The following is a 22,644-nucleotide window of genomic DNA, read 5'->3' as shown; positions in this document are numbered from 1 at the left end:
ACAACCACTTTCACCATGATCCCTCTCAAAAGTCACATTTCTAAAGCAAACCTCTCCATTCCTTCACTTTGCTTTAGCAGGTTTAAGAAAATAAGCTTACCCTGTATTTTTTTCTCTTTTATCTAGTTCCAGTTTTCATCCTGGTTCATGGCAAAGAACAGCTACAGTCATCTTTTCATTGACAAAACTGACCACAATGGAACAGAAATATAGTTATGTCACTATGCCCTGAGCATTCTTTCTTCTAATCCTCATCTTATTTACTGATTAGCATCAGCAGAACACCTCTGCAACTTTCTTTTTCCAAACTGCTGAGCCCATTTTCCTCTCTGCAATGTTAGGTTTGCAAATTGGGAAATAACACCCTATCAGAGAAGTGGCAATAAAGGTAACACAAAATTAAAATTATATTCTCTGAACAAAAACCAAACAAGTGTTTTCTCTCTCAAGAGTCTATCATATTTCACAGTGTCTCACAGCAATATGCCTACACTTTCAACATTCTTGTACAAAGTAGGGAAAACCCACCCATACTCTGAGTGCAATGTTATTGTTGCTGTGGCAACTACAGACTACAATTTTTTGCCTCTAGAGAATTAGCATGAGCACAAACATACACACTGAGGCAAAGACAACTGTGGGTCCTAACAGTGCCTACAACTCACTGTAGATGCCTAATGCTGCCATCAAAAACTGAATTTAATTTTTTTAAAATGAACTTTAACTTCTCAGTCACTGTCTTCATTTGTCTACACTTTGTTTCCACCCTCAATACAGCATAGCTGGCAAAATATCCTAAGAAACCCTGACACATGAGAGGTGTAAATGTCAGACTACTTAAACTCCACTTGTGACTGAACAGAGTAATTATAAAACTCTCTCTAGAACAGATAAATTAGTGATCCATCAGCTGGAATTTGATGGTATAAATACTTAGTGCAAACCCTAGGAGTCAGGGATTTGAACCTGCCCTCTGTGTGTGTGCACATGAGATGAACAGGCACTGCTGTACTCTCTTTAACACTACCTCACACTGGTAAAAGGAAAAAAGAAACCTACTTGCACCAGTTTATAATGTCATTTAAGCCAGATGTAAGAGTTAAAAATTAAAACTTTTCTACTCAGTGGTCATTTAAAAATAAAAGGTTTTACTTAGAACCAATACATGAGCATGAAAACAAGCACAGGAGTTATTCAAGAAATATTGAAAGCAGGGGGTCCTCAACTGTTTTAGGTTTGCCTCGTCATTTTGCCTTCCCCATTCCTGCCCTATCTGCATACCAGGGCCAAATCGCACTTGAACAAGAAACCACAAATGAAGAAATTGCTGAAGTCCAATTAGAGCTTTGTCACAAGACCAGGGCCTATGGAAGCAGCAAACACTCACCCAGTTCATGACAGTCAGCATTAGAAGTCTGTTTCTTGGCCTGAAAGTCTTATTTAGTTTTTCTAGTATTCTGCATGTAATCCAAATAAATTATTTAAGAGTATTTTCTTGCCTCCCTTTTCCATCCCAGATGTCCCCAACCTGACACACTCGCTGAAGTTGAAGACCAGAACATAATCTCTCACTGATCAAAAATTTAAAACTTGCTATTCCATAGGGTTGCCAGGTCTTTGTCTGGGATTTAGCAGCCAGATACACTCAGGTCTATTTGCTTTTTGCTTAAATCATCTAGGCAGGCAGCTCACATGCTTTGAGACAGCTTCCCACCCACTACACTGCAGGGTGTGACATGAGGGCACAGGCAAAACTCCCATTATCCAGCCAGTCTGTCACCAGGTAAGCATCAAATCTTACAAGGAGAAAGCAACCAGAAAGAGAGAAATGAAGAATTGGTCTTAAGTTTAGTATTTGTTTTGCCTCAGACCAGATGGCATGGCAACGCTCATGCTACAGACTGATTGATTAACTTTATACAAATTTTCAGGACAATGAGTACCATTTCCTGTGGAAGAAAAAAATAAAAATAATTCCTGGCTGGAAAACTGTCTAGTTAATACTTTGGATTTTGGTTTTAAAAATTGTCTTCTATTTGGGTATTTGACTAACATTTAGAGGAATGATTGAGAACAAATTCTTTGGAAATTTGTAAACGATTCAACATATTTTATTTAAAAATATATTTACAAGGGTTTTTCTCCTCACACTATTAAAATTGGTTTTTTAAAGCCTGGAATTTTCTTATCATGAGGGAAGCCAAAAACATAAGAGAAAAAATATTTCCGCCCAACTCCATTAAGGGTGCAACATACTGTAAGTAGACCCCATCCAAAAAACTTCAAATAAAACCATTTATGTCAGAATGTGTGCTTTTGGCTGTGCATCTGTGCTCACCTGTGATTTTGCAAAAGCTGTTTAAAATGCTTTAAGCCAGGGGGAAAAAAAGGACTGGTGAAGATAACTATTCCCAATCAAGGTCATAAGAAGGGAGAGTGATGCAATCTTGGAAAAGGACCACCCAAAGGCTTTCCCTTGGCTGTTTTACTCCAGGGGCCGCTCTCTCTGTTGGCAGAGGCTGCCCTGGCCGAGCCCTGTGCAGGATGGGCTGGATTCCACCCATTCAGCAGTGACCAAACAAGCCTGACCAGTGTTCCTCACTGAAGGAACCACCAGATGAAGGTCAGAGAATTCCACCTTGTCCATCTCTGCACGTGCTGAGGTGGAGCAAAAACGGCTCTGAAGAGCAAAGCAGCTGAGGACAAGGTGCCTCATCCATGTGACTCATTGTCTGCAGGGTCTGAGGTCAGAGGAGCTGGACTCAAGAGCTGTGTGCCCCTCAGCAGCTGAGGCACTGCAGGTCCCTGGGCAGCACCCTCCGGCTTCACATTCTCAAAAAAGAACCCTGTGTGGGTGCTCCAGGGACACTTTATGTCCAAAGTCTGCCCAGTGGGGACAGTCAAGGGATTCCTTCCCAAAGCACACACCTGATCCAAGCTGTATATTAACATAAACACTCTCACCACTATTAGTGAACTAACTGTAGAGATTTTTGCATCAGGCTGTACTTTTAAGAGCAGGCCTGAGTTTCTGGAAGATCTCCTTAATGACCCTCACTAGACTATCCAAGCATCCAGGAGATAAGGTTTGGTACCCTCAAGGTTATCTGTAACTACTAAGTAACATAAAGAAGGATTTTTTTTTCACTCCAAAGTAAAATATGGCCCATTGACACGTTTTAAAAATCATGTTACCTGTTCTTTGATTTTGGACAAGTACAAAAGATTGGATTCCTGCAGCAATGCCAAGCCCAGTGCTGCAGCCTGCCCTGCCCAGGGACTAGCAGCAGCACTTTGCAGTTTGGCAAGCCTGCCTCCAGCACTGCCCGTCCTTGGGAACTGTGACAGCAGCCAAGGAGCAGCCAGAGGATTAAACACCGTGCCAGGCTGACAAATGCACAGCCAATCCCTAAGCACCAGGGGCTCCCCCAAACACACAGAGCCAGCTCTGTGCTCAGTGCCTAGACCCCTAGGCTGGAGCCCAAGAGTCTTCATCACTACTTGAGATTTTCTCAAAACAGCTGCAGAGCACCACTAAATCAGCGCTGGTGTGATTAATGCGAAGGGAAGGTTTCAGGGAGCTTCATGCAGCCCTTCAACGTTTATTTTTCCAGATCTTGTTTAACACAGATGAGAAGGAAAGTGCTTAAAAAGGGGAAAATTGTAAGCAGCTGATTCCAGTTGCACTTTTGTCCCTTGCCAAATTAAAAAACTTAATAGGACAGGCTTTGTTTTCAAGGCATGAGGGATGTGGAAATATTTTCACTCATAGTATCAAGACATCAGCCATAAGGTTCAAGACTGCAGCGCCAAACACAGCGAGAACATGTTGGAAAAGGCAGCACACGTTTCCAAAGCAGAGGAGAACATGTATTTATTGAAATTGTTAGTGATAGTTGACCTGAACAGAAAAAAAAATGCTTTGGAGATGGCCTTAAACTTTGGAAGAAAGTATCACACCTCTGTCCCAGGACTGTCCCAGGAGGATACAGACTCCTGGACCTTGCACAAGTGACTGAAACAAGAGACTGGATTTACTGCAAATGCACTATGAACTGCCCTGTTCACAAGCACCTGTTTAACTGGGGACCCAAATGAGGGTCAGCAAGATTCTTCCTCTGTTCTTTGCATCATGCCTTCTCCTTCATGGCATTACAATAAGAAGCTAATGGTTTCTTTCAAGGAAAACAGTTTTACAAAACCTAAGTATTCAAAAGTCAGAAAGGCTCAAAATTAAAGTTGGTTTTGGCAATGTAAGTAATATTTTTCTATAAATGTCTTGAATTCAAATTTCATTTTTTCTTTTTGCTTCTCAAATAACTAAGATTTACATGGTTTTATTTTTTTTTTTTGTAGTTGAGTATGTTAGGCAGAGAGTGATTTAATGTAACAAATACTGCTGCAGTTCAAAATGGAAATGTAGAATTTTCAATTGTAAAATGATGACATTAGGAAATTGCAATGCAGCATAGTTCATACCAACCATGACAGTTTTTTCCAGAGCTTCACAGCAGCTTTCTTCAGTTAAAAACCTGATGCTAACCCCACTTAAATCTTTAATGAATTTCCATCTTCAGTTATCTCACTTTGGTCTGTAACAAATTACATTTCTTTCCTGAGCATTACATTTTCTAATGTCTCTATTGACAACCATTAAAAGATCCTCAAAGTTCACTGACTAAAGTCTGTTAAGTTCCTAGAAAGTTCGTTTTTTACTTGACTTTACACTGCCCAAAAACTGGATAAGAAAAGTCATGCAAAGAGGCTTGGGACTAACAGATCTTCTGACTAGTTAAATCAGAAAGCAGAGAAGTAAAACTAAAGCCAGACAGAAAAAACAAAAAACAACAAAAAAAAAAGTTAAGAAAAAAGTTAACAAAACCATCCCTGATTTTTGTAAAAGTTAAAAAAGATACATATACTTTTTTCTTCTTTCTCCTTTTTAAACCAGTTTACTAGCATGCTTTGTGCAGAGAGTTTTTCAAACTTAAGGAATGGTGGAAAGACATTTTTAATACTCTAACTATCCCAAGATTCAGAGGCATGTCCCAGAATCCCTCCACAGCTATTTTTTTTTATTTAAACTGCTGCCAAAATATAAATATGTAAATGACCTACAACAAAAGAATTAAAAATTTTTCATTCCTACTAGCAGACAAAGCCAAAATTAAGTTCAAGTGAACTTTTTTTTTCCTCTTTGGGGAAACTTGGTTGGCCTCATCAATGAAAACACCAAAATTAAAAGCCCTCAGATATAAATATGAGAAGATGCTCATACAGTTTTTTGAGGGAATTTCCTCTGAACTTATTTCTCTCAAAGTTAACAGCCTTGGTACTGTCTGACAACAGGTCAGGGTAACAAGGCCTGTTAAAATGTAAGGATTGTTGTACAGCAGTTGACCATTTGCACTAGGGTTGCTACTTCTAAAGCAATAGTAACCTGGCATATGAAGGGTACTACAAAATAACCTTGGGAAGTGAAACTTTTTAATCATGTGTCTTAACCCTCTGAGCCTGAACTACTTCTAAAGACGCTAGAGCTTAGGAAGGCGTGGTAAAACTACATATGAATAAACAATGCCATTAAATTTACTTTTGATATAACTTGAAATAGTATATTTATTTCTTCACAGTATTTTTACATGCACACACTTTGTTTACATAAATTACAGTGTTAAAAGTTTAATGTTTACCTTCCCATATCTCACTGGTTTATGGTAGAGGACTATATCCTGAAATTGGTGATTTTGGGCATGTATAACAAAAAAGTGTATATTTTCCAAAAGCCATTGTATAAGCAAATGGGAGGGATGATATTCCAGCATCAACAATTTGGGGAATACATGATATGGGGGAAAAAAAAAAAACCACCCCAAAATTCTTTTGCAAATGTTGCTGAAGGTATATCATTGACCTAGACAGGTATTTTTAGAACATAAGTCAGCTAAACTTCAAAGTCTGCTTTCCTGAGATATGAGAATTAATTGAACACAGAGAGTCTTTTCATCCTCTCTCAAGATCATTAATCTTGTTACCACATATAGCACTCCTTTAAAAATAATATTTCAATGCTAAATTCAAAGATCAATCATCCATTGAAGAGACGTGCAAATACATGCTGACACATCAGGATTGTTTCAGCATCTAAAGCAGAAAACACCTTTATGTCCTTGTGCAGTGCACTGTCTCCTAAACACAATGTGAGTGCTCTGCCAGGTACACAGTGCAGAGAGGAGCTCCATCCTCTGTAATTCTGGGCTGTTTTTAAAACCAAGTCACAATTTTTTGCTTCAGAAAACCACCAGTGTGGAAAACGACATTTTCACAGTCATCCATACTTCCCATATTGAGTGACACAACAGCTGCTTCTGAGATGACAAAACATTTTCCAAATACCATTACCACCGTTTTTCTGCCCCAGCCATGAAAGGATAACGATTACAACCTTCATTTCTCAGACCTTCAGCTCAACTTTTTTCTGGACTTTTACACAGAGTGAAATCTCTCTCATAGCACAGTTCTCATGGAAAGCCATCTCTATGAAAGAAGGGACAAGTGTTCATTTAACACAGAGACATATGGCTTTCACATATCACAGTGACCTGGAGGGTCTAAACTCCACCTTCACCTCTTGCTTTTCAGGCACATCCTGGCATTTTTGAAGGTTCAGGGCCAGCCATGGGGAAATGGCAGCTGCATGGAGCAGAGGGAGATTGGGGTTGACACCATCCAACAGGCTAAGCACAATGATGCAGGCACAGCGGCAAAGCAGAGATACCTCCCGTGCTTGGGCACTGAGCAGAAGGCACAGAGAGCCCATCAGCGCTGCACTAAGGGGCTCCTGTAAAACCAGCCCCTGCTCCACATGGGATTCAGATCTGGCAAAGCTGTCTTTCATATACAGAGCTGCTTTCTGTGCAGAGGAATAAGTGACTGAACTTCTCCCTGCCTCAGCAATACACTCTCTATTCTTATGAGGAAGGGAAGCAATCCACCTGGCAGAAGAGTCATGTAAAAAAGATTATATTTTGCTTCTGAGGGCCTTAGCACTGCAGGTCAGAGTTGAGACTCATGTGGGAATAGTGGTGGCACAGTGCTTCCACAATCCTGTTCCAGGACAGCAGAAGTTCCTGATGCTTGGCGTGGTCCAGCATACTGCAGTGGGGCAGGAGGAGCAGGGGAAATTTTTAAAAAGTATTGATGGCATAATCTCACAGGGACAATTAAATAGGGTGATTTTCAGGTGAGGAAAGTTCTATTTCATTGCAGCTATGCTGCAGTTCCTTGATGAACCCCAGAAAAGGGGGGTTCCTCCTGGCCCATCACTGCCCTGTGCCACTTGAGCCAGCAGGGTCATGGCAGGGACAGCAGCCACACCTGCATTCAGACTCACACAGCCCAGGCACACTGTCACAGCCCCGGCACACTCACACCTGCACCCACACTGACACAGCCCAGGCACCCTCACACAGCCCAGGCACACTGCTGAGCCCAGAGCACATGGCCCTGCTTTCTGCTGGGGGCTTGAGACACAAACCAGCAAACACAGAAGTGCCCAGCACCAGCGCTCATGAGACCAGAGCCCAGGGACAAACACAGCGCATAATCAGACGCAGTGAAGCGTCCTCAGACCCAGAGGAGCATGAGAAGAATCTTCTCCACAGACAACACCATCTTTGTATCACCTCAGCTGAATGGAAGGGCAAGATTTTGAAAGCTTAGAAAGAAAAACTGCAGTCTGTCAAGACTTCATTGTTCAGGAACTGAGTCAGCCTAACTCTGTACGAACACTGTGGCACCACAAACAAGCTGGAACAGTAAATGTTTGCTATTCCTGGCTTCTTTGGTGCTCCTGTATTCATCAATCATGGCATGGAATACCTCGAAATAGAAGCTATCACTATTCATGTGCCTTCTCCTAATCTAATGGCTCACAGATAATTATAGGCCTTTATTGTTTGACTGTTTTAGTGTTGAGCAACATATCTCTCTTCTTGCATCAAAACCTGTTTTCTGTCAAAAAAAAGGGGAAACTGGCATGGTTAGATGAAGGAGTTTAATCTACAAAATGACATATTCCTTACTCAGCTTTAAAAACAAATAGTAGTAAAAAATGACACATAGCACCATTCACTCTGCAAACAGAAGAAAGCAAATAAATCTCAATCTTCTGTTGATATTTTACCAAGCACACCTCTGCTGCCCTGGTTTCTTAGAGCACAGGTCAGCTTCCTAGTAGCTTGGTGGAGTCTTTTTTCTGGTCAGCACAAACTTCCAGACCTAACTTCCTTGTCGCTGAAAGAATGCAGGAAGGCAGCAGGTGCATGCAGGCACAGGGACAATAAAAGGCAGGGGGTAGGGGAGAGCAATGCTCTTCTGCCTGTTAGGGATAAAGTTAACTAGGAGACTATAAACAATTAGAAAACACCACCACACAGCCAAAAATTTATGATGCTGTGAAGGATTTAATGCAAACTTGCCCTCCCAGAAGACCACTTGCGTGTCTGGGTGTTCTGCCTATCTCCATATATGCACTTCGCGATTCCATCAGGCACTTGGACTAGGCTGGAAGCAGCTTCTGAGCTTCCCTTCTACAGTCCTGTAGCCAAGAAAGCAGTGCCAGAACGTAAGGATTCCCTACAGGGCACCCCGCACCTCCCCACGAGGTTCCCAGGACTGGACCCGCACCCGAGCTCCTGAAGAATTCCGAACTCTGCCCCAGTCAGCCCAGCACCGTGACTGTCAGCATCCAGCAGCATCCAGCAGCGACTTCTTGCCAGAGCAGAAGCGCCAAGCATTGCCGGGAAAAACGAAACGCTTCCCCGGAGACAGCAGCCCGACCCCGCCCAAAGCCGCTCCTACCGCTGCTGCCGAGGCCGTCGGGCAGACCCGGCGTGACAGCCACGGACCCGCCGTCCTTCCCTGCCGGCCGGCCGGGGATCCGCGCTGAGGATGCCGCCGGGGCCCGCGGCATTCCCGCATTCTCACCTGGTCCAGCGGGATGCCCAGCAGCGCGCTCAGCGGGTGCAGCAGGGTGGAGCCGGTGGTGCGGTGCGGGGCTCCGGGCGGCTCGGCCATGCCGCATCCCCCCTCGGGCCGCCGCACGGCCCCGCCGCCACCTGCGCGCACCTCCCGCTCCCGCCGCCGCCGCCGCCGCTCCGCGCCCGCACGGCGCCCTCCGCGGGCGGGGCCGCCGCCGACGGCCGGGGCGGGGCGGGGCGGGGCGGGGCGGGCTCCGGGGCGGGGAGCGGGGAGCCCTCGCCGTGCCCGGGGCCGCATCTGCCGCCTGCCGCCGCCCGCGGGCGCGGTGCGGCCGGGCGCGCACGGAGTGTCCCGGCCCCAGGCTCCTGCCGAAAGCACACACTTGTCCGGCACCGGCGGAGCTCGCAGCTGCCCCCACGCAGGGGAGAGCTGAGGTGTCACAGCCAAAACAGTCCAGGAAGAAGTATTTATTTACTTATGTGAAAAATGCATGTATTTTATGATTGGCTTTTCGGAAATATTAAAATGAATATTATACGTGTTGTGTTAGAAAGTAATGCTGTATTAATTCTCTTAAGTAGTGTGTTAAATATAGTTTTAGGTTATAAAAAATGTTAAAATAGAAACTATGCTGTGTAGGATACTTTTTTTAAAGAAAGGACTTGCAGCGAGATAGCAGCCACAGGACACCTAAATCTTGCAGAGAAAAAGAATGTATTGCCCTCTTATCAGAAGAAACGAACTTCTTCCCGCCTCGAAAGCGCTGTTAGGATTAAGAGGAAGAAGTTGATGATGACCACACAGAATCCTGTATTTGAACGGAACTTATGCATCATGTATGAGGTGTATGAATTTGCAACAGGCTATTGCTTTTAAGGGTTAATCCTCTGTTAACGGGGGTCCTTTTTTGGGCTTATGCTGCCCAGAAAAAGGTACCCAGACGTCCGTAACTCTTTGTCTCTATTGTCTCATATTGTCCTGATTCAAATTGTCCAAATTATTATTACTCTAATTGTATTACTATTTTATAACCATTTTATTACTATTAAACTTTTAAAATTTTAAAAACAAGTGATTGGCGTTTTTCACAACTTATTTATTTACACCGAGACCCTTCACGGGGGAGAAAAAAAGGAAAAATGAGTTGTAAGCTTGAGTGATATGTTTGTCTTGCAAGTGAAATATGGCCATTAAAAAGGTACTTGTGCCAAGCTCATCTTATCTGCAGGAGGAGTGTCCTTACGCCTGCCCCGGACAATGCCGTGTTGTGTTGCAAGGAGAGCTCGGCCAGCACTGCGAGCTCTCTGCTCAGCTCACAGCTGCTGGCACGCTCGCAACCTGGAATATCCCAAAGGGTCCTTGCGGGCTTGGTTACACACTCTTGAATAGGCCGGTCGTTTTCTTTTCTTCAAGTAATTGCCAACTGTGGTAGCTGAAACTGTAACAGTGGCTTAAAATGGTATTGTGCCATGCTGAAATGGCCTGCTTATGCTGTGCTGGAAAAGCCAGCCAAAGGCTGTTCAGCGGGGAAGGAGATTCACAGAAACAACATTCTCTTAGTATCATTTAAGTGGTGCCGCTTTGAATGCATGTGAAAATACACACATGCACACATGTACTTCAAGTGGAAAAAGTAAGAGGTTTGGAAGAACTGGATAGCCATGCATGAGAGTTCTTAACATTTTCCATTATAAGTTGCTCTTTCCAGTTTAAAATTTGCCAGCCTGAAACTCTCTGGATGGAACTTTCCATGGGCTGTGTCTGCCACAAGCAGGCTGCTTGTCGAGCCTTGGCTAAAAACATTGATCTGCTTTTGGGAACAGAATAAAAGTGATTTATGACACACAGAGTACAGATAATATCAAAGCTTTTATTCACAGTGGAAATCTAGTACCTCTGGGAGGGTGACTTCAAGTTTAGACATGGTAGTTTTTTTTTGAATCAAGGAAATGCCTTTCACTGTGTTTGTGAAACTGCCCAAGAGCCATCAGCAGCCAGAGTTCCAGGGGGAAAGCCACACACAATCCATGTGGATACTCAGGGCTCAGCACATAATATTGCTGAAGACCATAAGCATTCTTCTCCCCTTCACATTTCTTCTGTGTGACTGGACTCCACCTATTTCTGCCTCTAGAGGAGCAGGACGGGATATCACCCAGCTCCAGGCACAGGAACTGCGCGTCTCTCCGTGCTCAGCGCTCAGCCATCTGGGCTTTGTGCGGTGGTGGAAACAGCTGATCCGGAAAACAGCTGGAAGGAGGGAAGGACAGATGGAGAAAGCCAGGCACAAGAGCACAAGAAGGAAGGAGATGGCAACTCTGAAGTGGGTTAGCACAAGAAGCCCAGTGAAGGGAATTTAGCAAAGCTGGCTACAGATACAAAGGAACAGAGGAATCCTTTTACCTTGTACTGTAGCCATCAGGACTTCCAAGATGGAAATTTCATCTGGAATATCATGTTTATTAGCCACTCATAGGCCTATCTTACATTTCTAATATATTTTGAATTAACTTATCTTTTTGACCTCCACAGGATCCCATGGGTTCTGCTGTTTAATTATGTGCTGCATGAAAAAGTACTTCCCTTGGTTTGCTTTAAAGCAGCTGCCCTGTAATTTCATTGAGGGCTGTCTTGTTCTTGTGCTCTGAGAAATAAACAAATAATCATTGCTTAATCACCTCCCCCATGCTTTTCATAACTTCATATACCCTGAGCTGCCTCTTGTCCTCACTGAGGACTCTAGTTAACCTCTCATTATGTGGAAGTTATTGCTATCTTTGTCCTTCCTTTTCACTCTTTTCTGTTTTATTTGAAAGGAAAAGACCGAAGTTTTGTGGCAATGAAATATGTTGTTCTACATTCCTTTACCAAGAACCTCTAATATCATCCCCAGTAACTTCAGAGTCTATTTTCTCAGAGGTAGCAGGTAATTTACAGCCTAATGTGTATGTATAATCAAGATTTGCTTTTTCCTGCTTACATTTACCAATATTAAATGTTTACACTATTTAAATTGCACCACATACAACATTGTTAAATCCATTTCAGCTCAATAACAAATCTATGAATATGGTGAATTATTTAATATCCTTGCTAACTTGGTCTTCTTATCTCCCTTTCCAAAATCTTAGAGTGTTCAACAGGGCAGATTTATTTGTATCAACTTCAAATTCATCCTTTATTTATTTTCTTTTGAACTGCTAGTAAACCCAGGGGAAGTATTTTCTGTGATTCTGTGATTATTTAATGTCTTCGGGGGTGAAACCTTACCCCTTCTTGTATCTGGAAATACAAATATACTTTCTTGATAGGTCACTCTTGGTGTTTAGAGAACACTAATAGATTTGTGATGTATAACTTCTGTACCATGACTATAGTTTCCCCATTATACCATAGTTTTCTGTGTGTCTTTCATGCTTAAAAAGACTCACAGCCATCAAGAAGAGTACTTTAAAAGCTTACACTAAATTCTACTACAGTCCAATATTATCATTTCCTTTCATGGGAATATTAAATCCCTGTGAGTGCTACTTAACTTTTAAAATGTTTCCCCCTCTGTTCTCTTGTGAGAAAGACAGGATATATTTCTTCAGAAAAGCAAATCAGACCATTTGGAAATAGAGATATAACTATTTTATCATTTACCTTACAACACTGACAACATTAATTTTATATCAGGTTCCTTTTTTTAGGGAAACCAACTGTTAATGAGTAACAAATAATTCTGAATTAAAATTAGAAATTAGACAAGAAACATCCAGGTGGTCTTGCTAATAGTTTTCCTGTCTGAATTTGCGCTCATCAATGGCTTAACTGAGTTTTACTTGATAAACATTATTTTGTTAAGCTTGTCTAATGTTATTAAACTTATATGCAGCTGTGAGCTTTTTAAGACTTTTTTGTTTGATTTTTAAAGTAATTTGCTATTAAAGAGAACTAGCATACAGATATGTGTTCTCTTTCGTATGAAGGCCTGTTTGATAGTAAATCTATTTTTAAGTGACTAATTTTACAAAGATGGCAGTTTTGCAGCTCATAGAATTCTCCTGTAACTAAAACTTGGAAAAATCCCAAAAAGGTTTGGTAGTTTTCCTATTGCAGCTGTGAAAGAAAATATGTTGACAATGTAGCTGATACATAGTTACAAATGTAAGACTATTGGTGCAGCTAAACTTGCGCGGGGAGTTTTTTAATGTCACAGCTCCGGTTAGGCCTGGGTTATTGGGATGTGTGCACTGTTCAGGCAATACTCAGCAAATGACAAGAGTTTTATCTGTTCACTGGCAATTCCTGGTAAGATTACCAAACTTCTACGTGTCTCCCTGCAGAGATTCCTAATTTCAGCAAAGCATTAAAGCATAGGCTTAAATCCCATAGGACTGCAGCTTTCATTGAATTTTAACTAATGCTGTAGTGCCTTGACATGTCAGAGCCAAAATAAAGTTAGTTTGTGTAAAAAAAATGGGTGAAAATAAGGAAAATATAATCCCTGCTCAGTTTCATCTAAAGTACAGTGAAACAAATCTGTGTGAAGAATAGATATAGGGAGAGGATTATTACTTGGGTATTTTGATTGATTACCCCAAATGTAGGTTAAAACAACGGTTAGATAATAAATGTAAATACCAAATGAAGTATCTCCAGGAAAGGTGTGTTTACTAAGTAGTTGCAATCAAAATTATTGAATGGGGATATACTCAAGGATGTTTTGTTCGGGATGGCTGACAGCCTTCAATCCAAGTTTTGATTAAAAGAAGTGCTGTGGACGTGGCAATAGACAGTGGAGCCACCTGCTCTCTGTAGTTTATTCTGTGTGTGCACCTTTGTATCCATCAATTTACAGATGTGTGTGAGTGCTGAAACTGCAGGCATTTGCTGTGTGCTCACACACTGCACACATAACTCGTGCATATTAATGGTTTAATCTTCTCATAATGCTAGTGAGGGGAAAATATTATTGGTTGTAGCTGAAATTTGCTATAATTACACAAGAAAATATACCTAAATCTAGTAATAACCTCATGAGAAGGGTGCTCTATCTTCTTATGCTATGTGAACACTGGTGCTTTGCTGAACCAAGCTCAGAATTCTTGAAGCCTTGTAGTAAAATGGAAATAGTGGCCTAAAATCAACTGGGAACTATGCAGCTCATAAGGAAGTGGAGAGAATTTGGAAAATTCAAGAAAGAGAGTACAAGTCTTTGCTGCCACATGTGATACCAAAACATTGAAAGGTCTTTAGTATTAACTACAGTACAGGGAACATCTGACTTAAACAAGGGGGGTTTTTGAAGCAGTAGGCAGATTTCCAACAGCCTCTGTGTTTACCAGGAATGTCTTTAAATATTCATATTTTTCTTGCTGTCACCTACACCTGTGGTGATACTTAACACTTATTTTTGCAATTTTATAATTTTCCCTTGTCCTCAGTGGGAACAAAATTGAATTAAAAATTAATGTTTTATCAGTTGAGAGCTTCCACTCTTTTATTTGAAAAAAGTTTCAAAAATCTCTTATTTGGAATAAACTAGAAGGAAACTAATTCTCTGTAAAACAATTCACAGTTCTGTATATAAAGAACATATTGTTTCATGATTATGCTTAATAGATTTTCAAAGGCACAAGTTTTATGCATACTATTTATACTGTGAACTGTCTGATTAGTGTCCATGAATTTCAATGTATAAACCACTGCCTTACAAAAGTCTTTAAGAGTACTTTGACTGGATATTCACTTTTACAACCTGGACCCCAGCTTTTGCACCAGCACTGACGTGCAGCAGGTGAAGAAAAGTTCCTAATCCAAGTTCCTTCCATAGAAGAATTTTTCAAGGCATTTACTTTCTCCATACTCCAAAAGAAGTTATGAAAAAGTTTGTCTGTGGCTAAACTCCTCTCCTGAACTCCCAAGTTACAGCCTCAACACTAGTGGTTTCCAGTAAAGAGGTGCTGCTACCTTCCAGGCTTCCAGGTGTGTAAGAAAAAGCACCAGCCAGGTCTTTGAAGCACTTGTGGTACAGCCACCAATGCTATGCTCTGGAAGATGGACAATCCCTCTCTGATTCAGAACTTCCCACCTACCACCAAAATCATGGTGAGGATTTCCTCCCTCTCAGCATCTCACTGCCAGCTCTTCCCCAGGAAAAGCCTTTCCTATGTCACCGTGGGACAGGGTGTAAGCGTTATCATCATGTACCGCTCTAGAAACCTAAACTAAAAACACAAATTTATGTTTCTTTCTAAATGTGCCAGGAGGAAATGAAGATGAGGGAGCCAGGCTCTTCTCCAGAGTGCCCACTGAGAGCACCAGAGGCAACAGGCACAACTTGTAAGACAAAGTAAAACAGAGAGAGAGAGAAAAGCCCCTTTTATTTTGGTGGACATCGGGTGCAGGAGCCTGGGGGTCCCAGAGGTTCAGCCAGGGACAGGAGATTGGTACCTGCAACAACAGAGCCAGAAGGCACTGATAAACCTCCAGAGGCAGGAACAGGCATGCCTTGGTTCCCCTTTCTCTGGGAAACGTGCTTAACAAGGAATCTTTTACAGCCCAGAAGAGAGAGCTAGTGCTGACATTGGTGACAGGCTGTCTCTGGCACCTCATCCCCTTGGGAAGTAATGTCCTTAGGAATCCATGCACATGCAGAGATGCACAGTGCCGCAGTGCCAAGGCACAGGACTCAATGGAGCCCCTGGGGAGCTGCCATGGAGTTCTTCCCAAACCCAGTGCAGCACCATCCAGGGATGCTGTTGTCCTGGCTGTCCCTTGCCAGCAAGCTGAACTGACTTAAAGCAGGGCTGAGAGCTGGGAAAAATGGGCGGCAGAGCCTGGTACTCCACTGGGCCTCTTCCTCTTCTGGAGCTTTTTGCTTAGTTTCAGTCTCCTCCTTCTCCTTTTCCTTGCTGGATGCCATTCCCTCTCCTCTGCCTAGGGCTCACTTCTCTTCCATTTTCTTGGCTTTTTGTTTTCTTGTGAGGAGCATAGAAAACTTTCTACCCCAGAGTGGGATGAGATAGGGACAGGTAGGATCAACTGCAGTCAACTCTTGATTTAACCAAAGCTGCCTCCCTTTACCTTCTTTCCTCTGACAGGCTCCCTGGTTCTCCTGCACATACCAGACAGCCCAACCCGGTCTCTGGGCTGGTTGGAGACAAAGGAATGGATGCCTAAAGCAGAAGTGTTGGAGTCTGCAGGTGACAAGGGACAGCCTGGATCAGGAAGAGACTCTGTCCCACTTTTGTCTCTGCTCTGCAGAGGAGATCCCTAGGGCTGCTTTGCATCAGACCTTTCTTCAAGGGCCTCCCTTGGGAACACAGTGTTCACTCACTGGGAGTGTGACCCTTGGCTCACTGGGGAGCTCCATGGGTTGAGAAGCCTGCAATCACTCTCCAGCCAAGAGAAGGTTTGCCTGCTTTATTCCGCTGCAATTTCCTCTGCTCTCACGAGACAGAGAGCCCTTCAGTGCCACACCACCTTCTGTGGAAGACTCTGCTTTGGAAAGCTGTCTCTGGAGGGATTTTGCAGGTGTTGAGGCCAGTGTGCTGAAAGAAGTCCAGCAGCTGCCTCAGGAAGAGGTTGGTTGCTGGTGGCTTCTCAGCCACGCTGAGCAAGGTTTGCCCACAACACAAGGTTCACCAAGCTGATCCCAGAGCTGGCCTGGGGCAGGAGGCAGCCAGCAGCTGTGCTGCACAGCTATGCAGGTGCTCTCAGCCAGCTATCAGGGCTCCTGTCATTGAGGAGGGAGGGAAGCCCAGCATTGCTTCCCAGCATTGATTCCAGCCAAGCCCACGCTACAGAAGGCTGGCTGTCCACACATTTTCCCCCAGTACAGAAGTGCACCCCAGCAAAGGTGAGCTACCAGAAACACCAGCTTTTGAAAGAGGCAGTCCCTTGGCAGGTAAGTGCAGGTCCCCATTCCAGTCCCTGCTCATCTGGCAGGTTGCAATCACTGCCTATTCTTCCAGTTCCTCCAGCTGTGCCTGCTTGCTGCTCCTCTGCGTGGCTGCCATGCACTCCTTGCAGAGCTCTGTCATGAGAAGCTCTGCCAGGAATGCTCTGCAGGAAGTCCTCCAAGGGCTCCCAGTGAGCCTTTGGAGACTACAGGCCAGAAAGGAGCTCTTCCAGCATCAGGTCAGAAGGGCTCAGCTTGAGGTCAGCCAGCAGCAGCACAGCTTGTCTTTGCCAGCATCCAGGATCTCCATCAGCTCGTGAAGGGCTACTCTGCTGGCAGCTCTGTGGAAGACCCCCTCTCTCACAAGCCCTTCTTGCTTGCAGGATGCCCACGAGCTGGATGGGCCAGGGCAGCATGCCATTCTCCTCACAGGGGGATGCCAGGGGCTGTCCAAAGAGTGCCCTGCTGCAGCTGGAGCCCATCTGGCCTAGGCCCTGGGCGGCAGTCACTGGGCTCCATCACAGAGCGAAAGGCCAGCACAGTCCCTTCCTGCTGCTGCTGCTGCTGCTGATCCTTCCCACTGTGTAGGAGCACTCACCCTTATCCAAAAGGAATGTTACCTGCTGAAGGCGTCTTCAGAGATCACGGGATAATGATTTTTAATATTTGCAAATAATAGTGAATTAGAATCGGGATCTGTTGATGCAAAATTAAAGACAACAGAAGACAATGAATGGAGGCTTACACACACTCCTAGCTTGTGATTCATTCTACCAGCATGAGGCCTTCCATGTCCAGGCTTGAGATGATTTTGCAGCCTAGTTTCTTTTCCTGCTGCTCAGAGGGATGTCTTGACTTTAATAAAACCAGTGGTCATAAAGCAGGCGCATGTATGTGTAGAGGGATTCTCTTTTTTTCATTTACTAGTGAATTGAAAAGAAGGTGGTTTACACAGGATCTTTTTGTGAGCTCTACTGCTCTTCATTCCAGAACATTTTGAGATGTAGAAGCCTGTGTAATACAGCTTGAAACTAAAAACCTGGAGGGTATTTTATGATGTACAAAATGAGAAATTGTAAATATTGAAGTTTAATGTGAATTCCTCATAGCTAATATGAAAAAAAGTTTGCATGAACCTTTGTTAATGCAAATACCTCAGGATCCAGTAACTATTGGACATGGCAGGAGATTTCAGTTCAACTACATTTAAGGAAATCAAGAGAATGTTTTATAAAGAAAACAGAAGATGTCTTGGACTATTAAAATAACAATATCTGTATTTTTAAGGAAGGGTTTGCATAACAGTTTTGTAAAGGCAAATCATAGAACATTAAGGTTTTTTATAATAAAATTCCTTTAAAACTCCAGTTACTAGGAACCATTGGTGTTTTCAGTATAACTCTTCTAATCTATGTCAAATGAAAACTGAATATGAAAATAATTTACTATAGAGCGACTTTTCAGCTTTTTTTTTTTCTTTTACTATAGAGCGACTTTTCAGCTTTTCAGCTTCTTTAAATCACTGGCAGCAAGTTTTTATTTAATATCATCCCAGTCTTCACAGGGCAGGTCCCTTAGATTCTGTTCTCTGCTACCATCTAGAGGAGAAACTGTATAGCACAGAGAAAAACAAATTTAACTTTTCCAGAAAGTTAGATAAATAGTTTAATTTTTTTTTCTTCAGAAATCCTTTTTGCAGTAATTATAATAGGTGGGTAAAAATAGCTGTTGAGACCAGTCAAGACTTAGAATTAGCAGAAAGATATTTCAGAGTTTTTAAAGCTGTAGGTGTAATACTACAGTTTTATAGAAGGAGAAAAGAAGCTGGCATATTCAAACAAGCCCTTTCAACAACTGTAGTTAAAAGTCTTATGGCAAAGATTCAATTACATTTTAGGAATCATTCAGTACTGGTGCATAGATTCAGGCAGCCGAGATCTACAAAGTTTTTTGTCCACTAATGCTATCGGATAGCAGTGCTCACCAACATGTATAGCCTGAATAAGATATATTAGAATAATATTAGTGCTAACTGAACACTTTGTCCCTCAGTACAAGGTTAAAGTGGTTTAATTGTGTGCATTATTTTTCTAGTTGTGGGCAGTCATTACTTTTCCAAATAACATCCGAAGGAAAAAAAGAAATTAGAGATAAGCATGGTTTGAAGCTGATAAGTGTTATTTAGGATTACCAATATATTAATTATGTAGTTATAAGAAATTCTGGGTTGTAAAGATTTTATTTTTATGCCTTTTTCTTCTTTAATTGGTACTTCATTACCCTGCTTGAGTGAATACTTGTGGAGATCTGGTTAACACCTGCTCAGCTAAAATCTCATGCACCTTCTCACTGTCTCTTTTTGTGATTACTGGAATTTCTTTTCTCCAGCATTGGCAAATCAGACATTGTCCTATCAGAAAGCTACTGCAAAGCATACTTTCCAAATTCACTTCTTAGAGCACGTCACTCTTATTTTTGCATATTCTGTTTCACTCCTCTCATGCCATTCTTCCTTTTCTAGGTTCCCATTGTCTATTCATCCACCCTAAGACAAGCGTCAGCCCTTATGTTAGATTTTCAAATGAGCACTCTTGGCTTTTCTTCTAAACTTGCTGTTTTACAATTAGGAGTTGACCCCAATAACCATGCAAGATTAAAAAACTATCCTCTTTTTAATTACTTCTTAAAACTTTTCTTTTTCTTATTGTTTCAAGGGGGAGGGGGAAATGCTTTTCTACTGAAAGCTTGTCAACAGAGACTTGTTAGGCTGAGATCACAGCATATTCACTGATTAGTGCTGTCTTATTGTTTCCTTGGCCTTCTATGCCAGCTGGTCTATATCCAGCTTTGAGTCCTGCCTCCTACTTAGATCATTAGCCCCTTCAGCCAGAGCTGCCTGCTTTATTCTGAGCTTGTGTAACATCCAGCAAAACAGGGTCTTTCTCCATGAATGCAGCTGCTTGGCACAGTGATAACAACATAATAAACATATTACTGCTGGGATTATCATTATGTGTGTAATATTTTTATGTGTGGAGAAAGGTCTGGATTCAGCACCCAGTAAACTCCTACCGGAAAGAACATGACCCAGTTAACAATGAGATCTTTAGGTGTATTTTCATCACTGGCAAAAGCAGGACCCCTGCTGATCGATCTGTAAAACATTGATGATGTTTGTTTTAAAGGCAGCCACTTACTAGACCCTCCTGGATGGATCAGTCTTTTTTGCTGCCTCAAGCCAGGATAATCAAAGAAAATTTGCAGATACTTTTAAGAAAGAGAAACTGAGATGCTTGCATTCAAAGTCTCATGTCAATCACATATGTGAGCAGATATCTTACAAAGTTATCATGGATGTTGGCACACCTTTTGGCTGTCTCATAAGTGTGAGGCTACTCCTATTTAAAAAAGGAGGCATAGTTAAGGAGAACAATTTAGATTAACTTGGCCACTGTCTGTTTTAGCAGTTGCTCAAAGAGAGCACCATGTCTACAGTATTAAGTGAACAAACTCCAGGTTTCTTAGCAGTGCAATAAAATAAAAAGTAATCATCTGTCCTGCTATAAAGCCGAGCATCCAAATTACAATTTAGCTTTAATAGTGGTCCAGCTACACCAATCTCACAGCACAGCATGCATTTCCCACAAGGCTAAGATGGTGCATTGAAAACTGGGCCTCCAAGTGCCATCAGAATAGTGCAACAGGAAAGTACACAAAGATCCTTCAAATGAGGAGCTAGATGTTTATATATAACAAGACTGCATCAATTGGAAAGATGTTTGAGTATTTCCCTCTCTGCCTCAGTCCTACTATTTAGCTCCTCTTTCACTCCCTTACCCCTAGCAAGAAGCCTTTTATCTAAACTGGCAGAAATGTGATGAGCTTGTCTTTGCTGAATGTTTTTCACTGCATATTTTACATGTAATCTAAGAAATGAGTTGATTTGCAGTGATGTACTCTTCTAGGTTAAGTCAAACATCACTGATTTTCAGTAACTGTTGTGTTGTTCAAGTGATGACTCTCTTAAATACTTCAGGGGATTTAAAATGTGTGAAATAAGCAATGGAAATGGTTAATGTAGCTGAAAACTTCACTCCTCACATACTGCTGGTAGGGATTCACTGGCTATAAGACTAGAAGTGACCCTGATGGTCATGAAGTCTAACCAAGTTTCATTTTAGAATGATTAAGCTTTCCTTTTGTCCTCCTTCTGTAGCTTTCTTTACACTAAATCAGCTTTAGACTTCATTTGGAAAATATGTACTATATGTAGATATTAAGCACCAAAAATAGCCATAAGTTGCTTCCCTTACATTTGAAGAGAAGTTTTGGTGAATTTTTCAGTTCTCTTTGCATGTGTTCCGTACGTCTGCATTAGTGAGAAACTGCTGAATTTCACTACAAAAAGCTTGTACTGTGGAAGTGGCCAAGGCATCACGGACACCTGAACTCTCAGAAATTCATTCTGCACACGTGGTAATGAAGCTTGTCTCAGAAAATAGGGGTTAAAGACTGAGGAGGTGGCGGGGGGGGACACCAACTCATGTGGTAAAATCAGCTTTTTGTAACAGGTATTTCTTGTTCAGACCAGAGCCTAACTTTAGACAGGCAGATTCTCCAGCTTTTAAAATTGCTAGAGATAGAAAAAAGTTATAGTCCTATTGAGGTTGTTTTAATGGATAATTGGCCTGAGAGACAGACAGAGAGGTGAAAAATGAGTACTTTGTGTAGAGGAAGGACTGATTCTCCTGTCATGAACAGGTAAAATAGAAGCTATAACTTTGTAATATTTGTAACCACAATCTGGATTATCTTTAAAACAGAAACCAACTCTGTTATTAACTCTTATTAAATAGTAAATTCCAAAAAAAAGAATGCCAACCTACAAATTAAAAATACCTTCCAGTTCCTTCCCAGTACCATTTTTTCACAGGGACAGCATCAGGTGTTGACAGAAGGGTGCTGAAGTTGGTGATCTGTGGTGGTGGAGAAGAAGACAGCCAGTCCCGGCAGCCTTCTCTTTTGCAGGGTGCAGTCCCCTTGGTAATGATAACTCTCAGAACATTTTTCTGTGCTTTCCTTCAGCATCATTTCTGAGGAGCAATTAGACCTGCTCCAGAACCTCAGTTGAATACGTGCCTAAAGGGGCTCTGCCATTTTCAGCTGGTTCCATAGGAATACTTCCTTTCCTCTGTCCCATTTGTTAGAATCCTTGGTCCAGTGCAAGATTTCTTTATAGGAGGTCATTGCTGCTGTCACTCCACGGGCAAAACAGCTTCTTCTGAAGGGGATGACCCAATTACTGAGGTAACAGATGGGCCAGTGCACAAGGCACTTGCCAGCTGACTGCTTGCAAACATGCTCTTAAACAGATATCATCGTAATTCGCTACGCAGGAGCTGACAAATTGCATCCTGTGTGACAGGGTATGATAGGGATCTGCTCTAGTGCCAGCCTCCTATACAGACAATGAAAGGTCTCCTTCCCCATCCCATGCATAGGCAAGGCTGACAATGAGGGGGATCATCATTACATAGTTATTGCACTCCTGTAGTTTCCATTGATGTCTGCAGCTTGCCTGAGTTATCCCTAGAAGGAAGCATTTAGGCTTCTGATCTAACCTGAATATATCTTTTCCAGCTAGACTGCAGAAAATGTCTTATAGATTGCTGCACAGTTACACTGTGGGCAACATATTCCAGCTATGTGGGTCTTTCAAATGTCACTACTGATTTTAGGGGATTAGAGAGAGCTTCCTGACCTCTTGAAACCAA

The 22,644-nt window shown here is 42.3% G+C and overlaps 1 protein-coding gene across 1 annotated transcript in view; it reads right to left on the bottom strand.

Annotated features, from left to right (window-relative positions):
• The window catches only part of MBOAT1 (membrane bound O-acyltransferase domain containing 1), a 56,614-nt gene extending 47,477 nt beyond the window's left edge, over positions 1-9,137 (bottom strand). Inside the window, exon 1 of the mRNA XM_030943661.1 lies at positions 8,989-9,137. Within this exon, the coding sequence (XP_030799521.1) occupies positions 8,989-9,078 (90 nt within the window). The 5' untranslated portion in view covers positions 9,079-9,137. The remainder of the gene's footprint in view (positions 1-8,988) is intronic.
• Between the last annotated feature and the right edge of the window lie 13,507 nt (positions 9,138-22,644).

This window comes from Camarhynchus parvulus, chromosome 2, assembly GCF_901933205.1.
Source record: "Camarhynchus parvulus chromosome 2, STF_HiC, whole genome shotgun sequence".
NCBI classification, from domain to species: domain Eukaryota; kingdom Metazoa; phylum Chordata; class Aves; order Passeriformes; family Thraupidae; genus Camarhynchus; species Camarhynchus parvulus.
The sequence above is the reverse complement of the archived record's forward strand: the minus strand, read 5'-3'. Positions and strand labels throughout refer to the sequence as shown.